Source organism: Aquarana catesbeiana, linkage group LG08 (genome assembly GCF_042186555.1).
Source record: "Aquarana catesbeiana isolate 2022-GZ linkage group LG08, ASM4218655v1, whole genome shotgun sequence".
Taxonomy (NCBI): domain Eukaryota; kingdom Metazoa; phylum Chordata; class Amphibia; order Anura; family Ranidae; genus Aquarana; species Aquarana catesbeiana.
In genome coordinates, this window is record NC_133331.1 from 171,713,969 (window position 1) to 171,729,143 (window position 15,175).

The window sequence follows — 15,175 nt, forward strand, 5'->3', positions numbered from 1 at the left end:
CACGGGACTCCAAACTTTCTCAACAAAGGGCCAGTTTACTTTTCTTCAGAGTTTAGGGGGGCCAGACTGCTGCCAGTAGGTGTAGAAATTCTCCTGGCATCAGTGGGAGCAAACAGTGCCCCATCTTTGATACTAGGGGGAGGAATAATGTCCCATTTTTGGTGTCAGTGGTATAAATTATATCCCATTGTTGGTGTCAGTGGGAGGAATAGTGCCTTAAGGGTCAGAAAGGTTAGCAAAAGGCCACATCCAGCTCCCGGGCCACAGTTAGGAGACCACTGATCTAGAGGTATAAATGGTATCATTTATGCTTTAGTTGGAATAGCACAATTGGCCCATGTTCCCGATACAAGGTAGAATCTTTCCATCTAATGTGATCTTTTCTCAGCCTGTCCATAACCCAACTGCACTTCCCTTGGTGCCTATGTTCCCAGCTCTAAAATGACAAGCTTTGTGGTTTTTCCTGACAGCTGTAGGCATGGCTCCCAGCTGGTAAGTACAATGGAGGTAACAGGTCAGCACCAAGAAATTAGACTAACAGGCTTCTTGTTCTCATGCAGACCTGCTTAAGACTGTAAAGGCTGGAATTCTGGTTTCTTTGTATAATCAAGGTGCTTTCTACTTTCATAATGCTTTGCTGTCTTCCTTTGTACATATCATATACAATGTCTTCATGAAAAATTTCACCTAAATGTTCTACCTTAAGTTGCTACAGCTGCACAATAAAGAATTTTACAATAAAGTTGTACAATAAAGAAACCCTGCCATCAGGCTATTCATTTCACCAGCAATCTTCCTACACCATTAAAGGTGGATTTAACATATTTTTTTGCATGCTTTTAAGTGGGCAAAAGCCTCTATTGTCCAAACTTTTTTTCAAAGAGGGCCAGATTTGATGAAGTGAACATGCATGAGGGCCGACCACTTTGCCTGACATTCTTTAAACTATTAAAATTCAGTCTAATGCCCCGTACACACGGTCGGACATTGATTGGACATTCCGACAACAAAATCCTAGGATTTTTTCCGACGGATGTTGGCTCAAACTTGTCTTGCATACACACTGTCACACAAAGTTGTCAGAAAATCCGATCCTTCTGAACGCGGTGACGTAAAACACGTACGTCGGGACTATAAACTGGGCAGTAGCCAATAGCTTTCATCTCTTTATTTATTCTGAGCATGCGTGGCACTTTGTGCGTCGGATTTTTGTACACACGATCGGAAATTCTGACAACAGATTTTGTTGTCGGAAAATTTTATAGCAAGCTCTCAAACTTTGTGTGTCGGAAAATCCGATGGAAAATGTGTGATGGAGCCTACACATGGTCGGAATTTCCGACAACAAGGTCCGATCACACATTTTCCGTCGGAAAATCCGACCGTGTGTACAGGGCATTAGTGTGTTTGTTCGAGCACTAATACACTGCCCAACAAGAATTCTCTTGCCTTTTTGGCTGTGTGCGAGTAAAGAAATGAGCTTGGGAGTGTTATTTGGATATACTGTATTTATCGGCGTATAACACGCACCTTCACTTTAAGAGGGAAGTTTCAGGGAAAAAAAAAAAAAAACAAAAACTTACATTTTAACCGCTTCCTGCCCACCGTACGCCAAATGACGTCCTCGGCTTTGAGCGGGGATATCTGAGTGATGCCTGTAGCTACAGACATCATCCAGCTATCGTCTTTTAGAGCCGGCGAATCTGCGCACCATAAGAATGATCATAGCGGCTGTTCCGCCGATTGATTGTTCTTACGGGAGGCAAGAGGGGACATCGCCCTCTGGTGCTTGCACCGACTCACCGCTACGATCGGTGAGTCGGTCACAGGATCCGCCAGCCCCTGGATGTTTAGCATAGAGATTTCCGGCAGACCAGATGGACGCCGGAGTCTCTATGATCGTTCGGAGGTGGGGCGCGATGTTATGATGTCACACCCGGCCTCTGTATTCAAAAAAAGGAGCCGCTTCGGCTGGGAAGCTGTGATCGTTTTTTTATTTTTTTTTATTTCAGGCTTCTAAGCCTAGAGGTGAGATGTGGGGTCTTATTGACCCCACATCTTACTGTAAAGAGCAAGGGATGTTTACATTCCTTGTAATAGAAACAAAAGTGATCAAAAACATTTTTTGGGGAAAAAAAAAGTGTCAAGCTAAAATAAAAAAAAGTAAAATTAACAATAAAAAAAAAGTTTTAAAGCGCCCCTGTCCCCGTGAGCTTGCACGCAGAAGTGAACGCATACATAAGTCCCACCCACATATGAAAACGGTGTTCAAATGTGAGGTGTCACCGCGAACGTTAGAGTGGGAGCAATAATTTTGACCCTAGACCTCCTCTGTAACTCAAAACATGTAACCAGTAAAATTTTTTAAAGCGTCACCTAAGGGGATTTTTAAATAGCGAAGTTTGGCGCCATTCCCCGAGTATGTGCAATTTTGAAGCGTGACATGTTGGGTATCTATTTACTCTGCGTAACTTCATCTTTCACATTATGCAAAAACATTGGGCTAACTTTCTTGTTCTGTTTTTGTTTTATAGCCCAAAACTGTTTTTTTTCCCCAAAAAAACGCATTCGAAAAATTTCTGCACAAATACCGTGCTAGATAAAAAGTTGCAATGACCGCCATTGTATTCTCTAGGGTCTCTGCTAAAACAACATATATAATATTTGGGGGGTTCTATGTAATTTTCTAGCAAAAAAATTATGATTTTTACATGTAGGAGAGAAATGTCAGAATTGGCCTGGTAGGCAAGTGGTTAAATAAAGAACAGTGAAGCAAAATAAGGGTCAATGCCCATCTGCAGCCTTACAAGTATCATGAATGCAGCACCCCTATTTCAATGAATGCAGCACCCCCATTGGCATGAATGCAGCACCCCCATTGCCATGAATGCAGCACCCCCATTGCCAGGAATGCAGCACCCACCATTGCCAGGAATGCTGCACCCACCATTGGCAGGAATGCAGCACCCACCATTGGCAGGAATGCAGCACCCACCATTGGCAGGAATGCAGCACCCACCATTGGCAGGAATGCAGACTCACCATTGCCATCAGTGCAGCCTGATTGATGCCCATCCATCTGCAGCCTTGGAGGGGACAGGGAAGGGGGCGGGACGAGCACCAAAAGATTACATACAGGAAAAACTCCTGTTTTCTTAGCGGCCTCTTTAATACAAAGCCCTGCCTCCTATGATGGACAGAACAGTAATCCCATGGCAGCGCAGGAGACGGGACTTCCTATTACAGAGGCTGCCGTGTCTGATGATGTGTCTGTCCCCCGCTGGCTCTAAGGCTGAGAACCGAGCGATTTAAAAACCGCTAAATGCTTGGTTCTCAGTGCTGTCAGTCACCGACTCTCTGCTCTCCCCCCGCGCTCACTGGAGTGCTGAGCTGTGGAGGGGATGGGAGTGGCCGGCTCATGCTCTCAGCGGCTTACTGAGGGGCTGAGCCAGGTGCTGGTCCAGGCAGTTGGTTAATTTCCGACCATATGGTCGCAATCTTTTCTGAGCCTGGACCGGCTTTGTAACGTCAGCTGACAGCGGGCTTCAGCTGCTTCTGCAGATTTTAGTATCACTTTAAAGCTTTTAAAGTGTTGCCTATAGGAATTTTTAGGTACTGGAGTTTGGCGTCGTTCCACAGGCAGACATAATTTCATAATTTTAAAGCGTGACATGTTTGGTATTTATTTACTTGGCATAACACCATCTTTTACCATTACTATTGTGTTTTTGTGCATTAAAATTAATTAAGGTGTATTTGTTCCCAAAAATTTGCATTTGAAAAACCACTGCGCAAATACTGTGAGACGCAAAAATATGCAACACCCACCATTGTTATTTTCCAAGGTCTCTAATTAGAAAAATATAGAAATGTTTGGGGTTTCTAAGTAGATTTCTAGCAAAAAAAAAAAAAGAAGATGTTTTATACATGTAGGAGAGAAGAGTCAGAATTGGCCCAGAGTAGAAGTGGTTACCCAGCCAAAACATTCAACGGTTGAAGAATAGACCTTTGGGATTCTTTCTTCTTCTTGATTCTATGGTGTTCTGCACCCCATTCCCTATATTTTAGGTATGCTAGAGATTTCATATAGTTGTGGAAATTCCATACATGGAGCAGCATCTTGTACCCGACATGTCTCATCATTAAAAAGGGGCACATTTATAAAATGTCACACATTTCAAATATGCCAAAAAGTTATGATGGCCTCTTTTCCACAGTGAAGCATCGGGAATATGTCTACAGATATGAAATGGTGTATGAGATTCATATACTCATATATTCATAACCAGGTCCAATGCAATTCTTGAGTTCCAGCTCTCATTGTTTGTTAATCCTCCCGAAAATAACCTCAAGAATTCTTGGCATATAATGAGTAAAGAAGGCTCTGTTCTTTTATTTAACATTTTTAGGCAAAGGAAAAATCCAGCCCACCAACACAATCCATAATTCTTTGAAAATCATGGAAGCAAAACATGCCGAACACTACTCATCCCTCCAGCTTAAGTAAATTTACTGAAGATACCCACAGAACACACTAAATAGCTTCCAACTATTGCATATGTAAATCTGACCTTTCAATGCAGTTTCTTGCTGTTCAAATATCATTTGTGGAAAATGCTAAACGCTTAATGAGGGAATTTTTATTACAGAGAAAACAAAATAGATGCTAAAGAACCATAAAGGCAATCTTTACCTGTTCACCAGGAAGAAATTCAGCATTAGACATGGCACTGACGGTACAGAACTGGCAATGGAAAAGTAACTTTCAAAGTAGTCCTGGAAGAGAAAAAGAATAGGATGAGATACCAGATACAGGAATAATTATAAAATGATTCACTTAGAATTGTTAAAGCTCAGGCCCAAGACCCAGAAAGTGCAGAATCCCGTATATACACGTGATTCTGCACAGAGCGGCTGCCCTGTAGCAGTTATGGGGTCGGGGTGAATAAAAATCAACAATTTTTTTAAACCGATTAAAATTTAGATTTTTTTTTTTTAGCAAATTTATTTTAATAACATGCTTTTGAAGTTTCTATTTAAGTTACAATAATAATTTAGTGTATTCAGCATGAAATGGAGCTTAGTTATGTAGGATGAGGCTGTATATTCTGAAATATTTACATTTTTGGTAAACTCATTCAATGAATCCAAGCTCTGCAAGATAACATGCACTGGCAATGTTATTGTTTTAATTAAATAAAATAATTTTAGTAGTTCTCTAACTATGTGTGATTAACCTAAAATCAGTTCTGATATCGCTGTTTTACTAACCTGACAGCTTATTATTCTAAATAGAAAACCTTAATTTTGTTTGCAAATAATAAAGATTCTAACTACCAGCAAGAATAAGTCCTTACATTTAAAGAGCACCTGTCATTTCAAATCCATTATGGCAGCACCTGTTGCCTGCGGGCATCCACTCACCTGCTGCCGCCACGCCCTCACCTTCTTGTGTCACTGCCACATCAACAGCCGTCCCATTAAAGTGAATGGGACTGTCGGTGAGTCAACAGCGGGTCAGAGGAAGAGCTGCTGCGGGACAGAGATGATAGTTGTTCTTTAAAAATTATGATTTAAATCGAGCCTTTTTACTAGCAATTCTTTACTAGTGCCTCCTCTGACCCGCTGTTGACTCACCGACAGTCCCATTCTTTTTATTGCAACAGCTGCTGATGGTGATTTTAGCATAGGGAAAAAAACTTTTCAGTGGGAGAGAGTTTAGAAAGACACGTGGTTATTCACTGAAACTGGAAGAGAAGCAGTTTAACCTTAACTGCTTTAAGACCACCCGCCGTCATACTAAGGCAGGTTGGCTCCCCTGAGCGAATCGCCGCAAGTGTAGGTCTGGCGCTTTAAGAGCGATGGGGGCATGCGACGCCGGAGCCAATGCACACAGCAGCGATGTCCGCCGCTCCACAGAGAACCAGAACGGGAATCTGTCAATGTAAACAGACAGATCCCCGTTCTGACAGGGGAGGAGAGAGAGATTTGCTGTTCCTAGTGATTAGGAACAGCGATCTGTCTCCTCCTCCAGTCAGTCCCCTCCCCCCCACAGTTAGAAACACCCTTCCCTGCCAGTGACATTTACACTGTAATCAGTGCATTTTTATAGCACTGATCGCTGTATAAACGTCAATGGTCCCAAAAATGTGTCAAAAGAGTCCAGTCTATCTGCCGCAATATTGCAGTCCCGCCAAAAATCGCAGCTCGCCGCCATTACTAGTAAAAAAAAAAAAAAAATGTCATAAATCTATCCCCTATTTTGTAGACGCTATAACTTTTGCGCAAACCAATCAATATACGCGAATCGCGTTTTTTTTTACCAAAAATATGTAGAAGAATACATATTGACCTAAACTGATAAAAAAATCTTTTATTTATTTTTTGGGGATATTTATTATAGCAAAGTAAAAAATATTGTGTTTTTTTTTTTTTTTTTTCAAAAGTGTCGCTCTTTTTTTGTTTATAGCGCAAAAAATTAAAACCGCAGAGGTGATCACATACCACCAAAAGGAAGTTCTATTTCTGGGAAAAAAAAGGTATATCAATTTTGTTGGGGTACAGCTTTGCACGACCACGCAATTGTAAGTTAAAGCGACGCAGTGCCGTATCGCAAAAAATGGCCGGGTCATTAAGGGGGCAAATCCTTCCGGTCCTTAAGTGGTTAAACTGCGTAAAGGGTTCTTTACTGTCAGAGCGGTAAGGATGGGAAACTCCTTTCCACAAGCAGTGGTATCACCAGGTGCTGATAGTTGAAAAAAAAAACTAATAGATGATGGGCAGCTTAATGATTGCAACATACAGGGAAATGGGATTTAATATTGACATACACACACACACACACACACACACACACACACACACACACACACACACACGTTGAACTGGGTAGGCTGGTGTCTTTATTTAACCTTACCAACTATGTAACATCATTTGGTATGGTTCTTGACACCTTAGCACGCATAACTGTATAGAAAAAGTGATAATGTAAAGCATTAAAAATAAAAAGTATGGCTATATAAACCTTCCAAGTCTTGGTCAGAACACAATTAAATGGCATCCTGCATTAAGTGTTGAGGAGGTGGTTTGGCTCTTCAGATGGAAGGATTGCTCTTCTGGAAGAAACAAACAGTCGCAGTTTTGCTCTAGTGGAGCATTTAGCAGGCTGATGCTTTCACTAACTGCAGATTTTGATATTTAATCTTCAGCTATATTAAATATTTTTCAAGGTTAAACAACTTTCTGACAGTTTCCTACCTTCATATAAAAAAAACGACTTTAAAATCCCTAAAACTGCTTTTCTGACCTGGTTATGCCTCTGCAAGAAAAAAAAAAAAAAAAAAAAAAAAAAATCGCAGACATTATACCTGTGAATTCACCAGCAATGTTTTTTTCATTCCAGGCACAGGAGGGATCAGGATGATAAATAACAAACAGAAGTATGTACATAGTCCGTGTGTACATAATCAGTGTGTACATAGTCTGTGTGTACATAGCCATCACAGAGAGTTTGGAAGCCTGGTACACAGGTGTCGTCTTTTTTTTTGTTCAACCCAGTGGGCTGAAAAAAAAAAAAAAAACCCACCCAACAATGTTAGTACAGCGATTCTCCCCACTGTGCTATTGTGTCCTGACAGGGGGACCTCCTCCCGCTTAGCACTTGTGGCCATTGGGTGCAAGCGCTGATCAGACGCCGTTTGGCTTCCGGTTTTCCCTCATGCTCATTTAACAGATAGTGGTTGTGAGATTGGCTTCTGTCAGATAAGCAACTGTACACACAAGCAGAAAGGCAGCTGGTTTCCACCAGAGCAGTTGATTTTGGACGATATTCGGGCCTGTGTGTATAGAGCTGTATAGTGAGCCACGAGACCTATTGTACAGCTGGTTCTATTTATCTACAAACTGTCTAGTGGATTTACATTTTAAGCCTAGGTTTACACTAATCCGGTGCTGGAAAACGTGATCCGTGTGTTTCCCGCACCGCACTTAAAACCGCACTGCCCTTGCGATCTGCAGCTGTGTCAGTGCAATCCTAATGACACCCCAAACGCATGCATTCGTTTGCCCCACACCGGTTGCAGTGCGGTTACAAAATTGGTGCATGAGTTTGGTGTGGTGCGACTTGAGCCCATTCAATATGTGAATTGAACAGAAATGCGGTGCACGTCCTGTGTGATTCACATGCGGTTCATAAAGTGAACCAAGGCTAAGCCAGTTACTTGCTGGCTAGTTAGCGACATCACAGTGTTCATTATAAAGAAGTGGTAGGTTCATCTATGAGATTAGCCGTTTTCCTGGTAAATCCAAAACTTGGTGGTTTTTTTTTCAAATGCAAAATTAAGAAAATGTATTGAAATAAAATTGATCAAAAAAGAACGGACCATGCAACCTTAACTTTATCCAATTACAAAACATTTTATATTAGCACAAATTTTTAGGGTACAGGAGGCATTTGTATGCTGTGCAAAAATAAAAGCAAACAGTGTGATCATAGCCTGAACAATGTGGTCACATCTAATCGAGTGGTCTCCAAACTGTGGCCCTTTGTCTGTCTTTATCCAGCCCTTTGGACACTATTCTTTCCACCGACACCAATCACGGGGCACTATTTCTCCCACTGATACCAACAGCGGGGTACGATTCCTCCCACTGATACCTACAATGGGGCACGATTCCTCCCATTGATACCAACAATGGGGCACTATTCCTCCCACTGATACCTACAATGGGGCATGATTCCTCCCACTGATACCAACAATGGGGCATGATTCCTCCCACTGATACCAACAATGGGACACGATTCCTCCCACTGATACAAACAATAAGGCACTATTCCTCCCATTGATAACAATTGTACTCTATTCCTACCCCCCGATAGCAACAATAGGGCACTGTTCCTCCCACTGACAGCAATAGGGCACTGTTCCTCCCATTGATAGCAACATTAGGGCACTATTCCTCCCATTGATACCAACAATGGGGCCCTATTCCTCCCACTGATTAGAGCTGCACAATTCTGGCTAAAATGAGAATCACAATTTTTTTGCTTAGAAGATAGATCACAATTCTCTCACAGTTCTCGCGGCGTAACATCATCTTTCACGTTAAAACAAAAAAAATTGGGCTAAGTTTACGGTTTCGTTTTTTTTTTTTTTTTTAATTCACTGAAGTGTATTTTTTCCCAAAAAATTGCGCTTGAAAGACCGCTGGGCAAATACAGTGTGACATAAAATATTGCAGCAATTGCCATTTTATTCCCTAGGGTCTCTGCTAAAATATATAATGTTTGGGGGTTCCAAGTAATTTTCTAGCAAAAAAAAAAAAGATTTTAACTTAAGAAACAAGTGTCAGAAAAAGATTTAGACTTTAAGTGGTTAAACTTCCTGCATTTACAGGTTGTTAAAAACTTGGCAGACTGCTTGGATTTTTTCTTTACACACAAGCTTATCCCTTTGATCTAAGAAGGAAGAGTTAGTTACAATGTTTCATGTTAAAAACTTGGCAGACTGCCCAGATGTTTTCTTTTGACAGCTGAGTGAGCAGATAAGTCTCTCCACTTGTTATATGAAAGAATCGTCAAACTCTTCAATAGAGATCCTCATGGGGGTTGAATCGAGATCACAATTTTTTAACGATTAATTGTGCAGCTCTACCACTGATACCAACAATGGGGCACTATTCCTCCCACCGATACCAACAACGGGGTACTATTCCTCCCACTGATACCAACAATGGGGCACAGTTCCTACCACCAATACCAATAATGGGGCACTGTTCCTACCACTGATACCAACAATAGGGCACTATTCCTACCACCGATACCAACAATGGGGCACTGTTCCTACCACAAAAACCACTGATGGGGCATTCTTTACTCCCACTGATGTGGCCACAATCTGGCCCCCTAAAGCCTGAAAAAAAGAGTAAACTGGCCCTTCGTTTGAAAGATTCAATGACCTTGTATGATTGTTTTACATATAAAAAGATTGCACTGCTTCCAGACACCATTTTATATTCCATGCATTCCCCCTACAGGGTTTCTGAATCTTATAAGCAGCAACTAAGGTATTGTTCACCCGGAGGTGAAAGAAAACCAGTGAAAAAAATACATACCTCTTAATCCTCTTGTATTTTATTGTACTATAACTGTATTGTCTCCCTTTTATATTGTAAAGCGATGCGTAAACTGTTGGCGCTATATAAATCCTGTATTATAATAATAATAATACAGTATACAAGTAAGTGTATATGCTGTGGCTTTTATTACATGACTGATTAGACGTATAACATTTTAATATGTTTTTTGTTTCACAAGAACAAAACCAAAATTATCATTTTATAATGTGCTTTCCCCATGCCAGACATATTTTATTGAATGTCGGATCAGATGTGCTGTAATTCAGTGTATATGAAATGACCCGTCCTATCTGCCTAGTGACTGTGAAAACAGGCCGGGGATTTCTATTCTACACTGCACCCATCAGGGGTATAATAAATGATGTGCTTCAATGGAGGAGACTCAATCCACATTTCATTGGAAAAAGAGGGAGAAATCATGAAGTTCTCCTGTATTATTCAGTAAGCCTGGCCACTCATCTTCCCTAACCTTTCCAGAGATTTATAGCTGAAGACCTGCAATGCTTTTCAAACCAGAGGTATAAAATATTAGAAAAAAGGCATATTTACCAAGAATTTACAAGGTTTTTTTCTTTCATTATAAAGTGAATTTATGTGCGATTGCAAGCATAAAGATCCCTCTGCACTGCAAAAAGTGGTCCTATTCATTGTAAGCTCTTGAGGGCAGGGACTGATGTGATGTGAATGTATGTATATATGTTTGAAGCACTGTGTAAATTGACAGCGCTATACAAGTTTTAAAAATAAATACAAAATAAAATGATGTGCAGTAGCACAGAGTTTTCTCCATTGTCTAAAATCAAGTATATGTCTCTGATAGTTTACCATATGTGCCCATCATGTACAGTGTATGCGCAGTGGGAAAGTCCTTTGCACCACTATGTGTCATTGGATGTGTCTGAGTGGGTACTGGAGCGCAGGGTTGGGACACTTTTTGCCAGGACACCTGAAGAAGGGGGCTTTAGGGGCTGGTACAGCTCCATTAACACACTAGCCTTTGCACAAGAATGTGATGAAGGGGAGTGTATGCTGTTGTGCACACAGCATAATAGCTGAAGTAGAATATTATAATAATAATAAATTAAAAATAATATTAATAATAATAATAATGGGATCCGGAAAGTTATGGAGGCTTAGATGGTGCTCAAGAGCAATGTGCTCTGCAACATACATCAGACGAGGACCTCCCACATACCTGTAGCATTAATGTTTTGTATATATTGGCCATATTAAAAAATCTTTAGCAACATGGCAACATATTGTTCTCATACATATGGAGGGTCTGAGATCACACAATGTATTAAACAAAATTTAAAGGGCTACAGGACAATTAGATCATGTTAAACGACATGGGGTTTGGCACACAGAGCTTAAAAAATATGGAATAAGACAACGCAACACTTGCTACCATACACTTAACTGTGCACAAGAAAACAACCTCCGTCTCTAGGTTTGGGGCATTTATTTGGCATCATAGTGCACAGCTATGTGATTTTATGCTGTAACGGCACACGTAAAGTGATATTAAAGGATATATTTTTTTTCTTAAAATAAAAAAAAAAAAGATTACCTGGACTATCAACGACAGCTTACTGGCCAATCCAACTCACCGCCAAGACCTTGAAAGTGCCATTAAAGATTATCTAACTGACAACTGCACACCAGATATCTCCCCTCTAATCCTATAGGAGGCCCATAAACCTGTCATTAAGGGGATATGCATCAGCCGGGCATCACATATCTACAAAGAGAGGCGTCTTCAACATAAATGTCTGGAAGAAGCCTTCTATAAGGCCTCAGAAGCGTTCCAAACCATGCCAAGCGCGTCAAACAAATGCCCTTATGAAAAATCATGCTTAGAACTAGTAGATCTCTTCCTGACTGAGTCGCAGAAAATCGTCTCTGTAGATCGCAACATATGCTTTACGCCAAAGGAACAACCAAGACACGTTTTTTGCCCTGGCGCTACACAAGGCTGACTATACCCTTAAACCTATTCGCCTGAAACTAACTAAAGACTTCTACTTCAGTACTACCGCAGACGTCTCTCCACCTCATACAAAGGAATTCAACACACTCGACCAGCCCCAACTGGACAACCTCCGACCTCCTCTCTTCTCTCTGTCTTCCGTCCCTCTCCTCTATCGTGAAGCCCTAGAATGTCCCATCACTGCAGATGAAATACTATTAGCCATAAAGACCCTTAAACCATGTAAACGACCAGGTCCAGATGGATTCTCAGCCACTTACTACACAAAATTTTCTGCCCTCCTTACTCCTCTTCTACAAGAGGCTTACAACTCTCTACTTTCAGGTCACTCCTTCCATGTTGAATCTCTCACAGCGGCAATCTCAATGATCCCTAAGCCCAACACTGATGACACCACTTGGTCTAATTATAGCCCAATATCAACTCTTAATTTAGATATCAAACTCCTGGACAAAAGACTTTAGTTTCGCCTGAACCTTTTCATTGGCACTCTTATTCACAAAGTCCAAACAGGATTCATCCCCTCCCGCCAAGCAGGCGACAATATTAGAGGAGCCACACTCCTAGCCCACACTGTCCATACCCGCCTCATCCCAACCTGCTTCAGTTCACTAGACATACGCAAGGCGTTTGACACGCTGTCCTGGTCATACCTCCACTCCATCCTGTGCCGCTGGGGGTGCAGCTCCCACTTTTTGCAATGGGTCTCAGCTCTTTACCAAATCCCCAAAGCCTATATATCCTACTCCAGCTTCCGCTCCGATCCTTTTCACATCAAGGAAGGTACCCGCCAAGGTTGCCCTCTTTCCCCACTCCTCTTCGCCTTGGCACCTGAGCCCCTTCACTCTTAATCTGCTCCAACCCAAATATTCAAGGCTTAGAATTAGGAAGACATCAGCATAATCTATGCTTATTTGCTGACAACGTTCTCATCTTCCTTACCTCTCCCTTAATTTCCTCCCCAAACCAACTGACCATACTCTATTGCTTTGGACATCTATCCGGCCTCCATGGTAACCCACAAAAGCAGACGGCCCTAAACATCTCCTTTCCTCCAACCCTACAATCACACCTCAGCGAAATTATTCCATTTCCTTGGGCCACCTCGCATATTACATACCTTGGCATTAAACTCACAGCTAATCCCTCAGATCTCTTCTCAGCTAATTACCCACCTATGCTGACACACCTCTCCTCCCTTATGTCTAAATGGTCATCCTTGCCCTTAGCCTGGATGGGCAGGATAACGGTAGTAATGCTGTCCATCCTCCCTAAAATCCTCTACCTCTTCCGAGTACTGCCAAAACAGGTCCCATCCTACTACCTGCGTATCCTACAGCTTCATATAGGGTAAAGTCAAATCCCGCCTACCCAAACTGACTCTCTACACTCCCCGAATAAGAGGAGGCCTCAGTGTGCCTAACTTTTTAAAATATTACCATGCGGCGAAACTCGCACAACTTCTCAAATACCATGACACTAAAGAAACACCCTTATGGGCAGCCTTCAAGTCAGTAGACTGTGACCCCCTCTCTACAGCTAACCTCCTTTGGCTAGCACCCCAGCAACGATGTAACATCACTAACCCTATCACGAAACACAGCCTATCCATATGGGAAAGACTCAAGCTTAGATTTAACTTACAATCCTCCCCACAATCCCCTCGTGTCCTTCAGTCATAACTCCTCCTTTTACCAGGCTTGGTCACCCCCATCCTCCTTTCTGGCCTGGTCTCAAGCTGGCCTACTACCAGCCCATCATTTCTTCAAAAATGGCTCAGTCACTCCCTTCCCAGTCCTGTGAGAAACATTTGGCCTACCTTCATTTGAAATTTCTTAGGTACTTACAAATCAAGCACTTCTCCTCCTACAAACCACCCGACCCCTCAGCCCCCCACTTTCGAAAAGGCCTGCAAAAAGGACCCACATAGACAGGGTCTAATATCAGACCTCTACGCCCTTCTCCCATCAAACTCACACACCTTAACTTAACCCTAGACCCACCCATTTGGGTCCGTATATGGCAAGCGACTAAATCAGCCTCACCCAACATTGTAGCCCTGGAAACCAAATATAAAGTATTCACCAGATGGTATCTGGTCCCCATAAGGATCTCGAAATTCCTCCCCCAGTACTCCCCATTTTGTTTCCGAGGCTGCACCACACCGGGTACTCATGTGCACAGTTGGTGGGAATGCCCCACAGTACAAACATTTTGGACAGAAGTGTTTAAGATCCATTCTACCCTTTTCGAGGCGCCGGTACTACCCGAACCTGCAATAGCTCTCCTGAACAGCAAACCCTTAGCTGTGACATACCGTCAATTCAAACTCCTTTTCTTCATCACCACTGCAGCCAAGCAGACTATTGCAAAAGCTTGAAAATCCCCTACCTTATGTATCCTAGCAATGAAACACAGAATTACTCCGGCAATGGTTCACACCAAATTGAGGCTATCTTTCTAGACAAGACAGAAAGAAAAGGTGGGACTTTAAATGAGGTCTATGACATATAAGTCAATATTACCTCCATCCCTAATTGAAAAAACAAAAGAGGGTTCAGGACTTTAAATGAAACATGCAAAAAAAAATCAAATAAATAAATAAATGAATGAAACATGCAAAATATAAAATGAGTAACGAACTGTAATTTCAGTAAACAGATTACATATAACCTTAAATAGGTCGAAACTGGTACACACATACACAAATATGATGTCAATTCCATACAACATGAAAATACTCATCAATGCAAGGGCAAGGTATAAATGGTAGCTCACAGATCAATTTCTAAAATCATGGAAAGATGGAAACATGATAAAAAAGGGATATCTCATAGGCATTGGTAAAACATAAAATGGTACATATCTAAATGTGACGCTAAATAGAAAACGCATTGGTATAGCATCCGTAGCTCGACACGTTTCGTGGTTAATTACCACTCATCAGGAGCAGATGCTCCCCCTTAAATGCCTGATCTACCCATATCAGTATTTCCAATATATTTTGACCCTTCATACTTAGACACACATGCCCTGCTAGGTCTAGTA

The 15,175-nt window shown here is 41.7% G+C and overlaps 1 protein-coding gene across 1 annotated transcript in view; it reads right to left on the reverse strand.

The window, feature by feature from the left end:
• The window catches only part of SLC29A3 (solute carrier family 29 member 3), a 115,399-nt gene that overhangs the window by 68,159 nt on the left and 32,065 nt on the right, over positions 1-15,175 (reverse strand). The window contains exon 3 of the mRNA XM_073596704.1: positions 4,694-4,776. Within this exon, the coding sequence (XP_073452805.1) occupies positions 4,694-4,776 (83 nt within the window). The remainder of the gene's footprint in view (positions 1-4,693; positions 4,777-15,175) is intronic.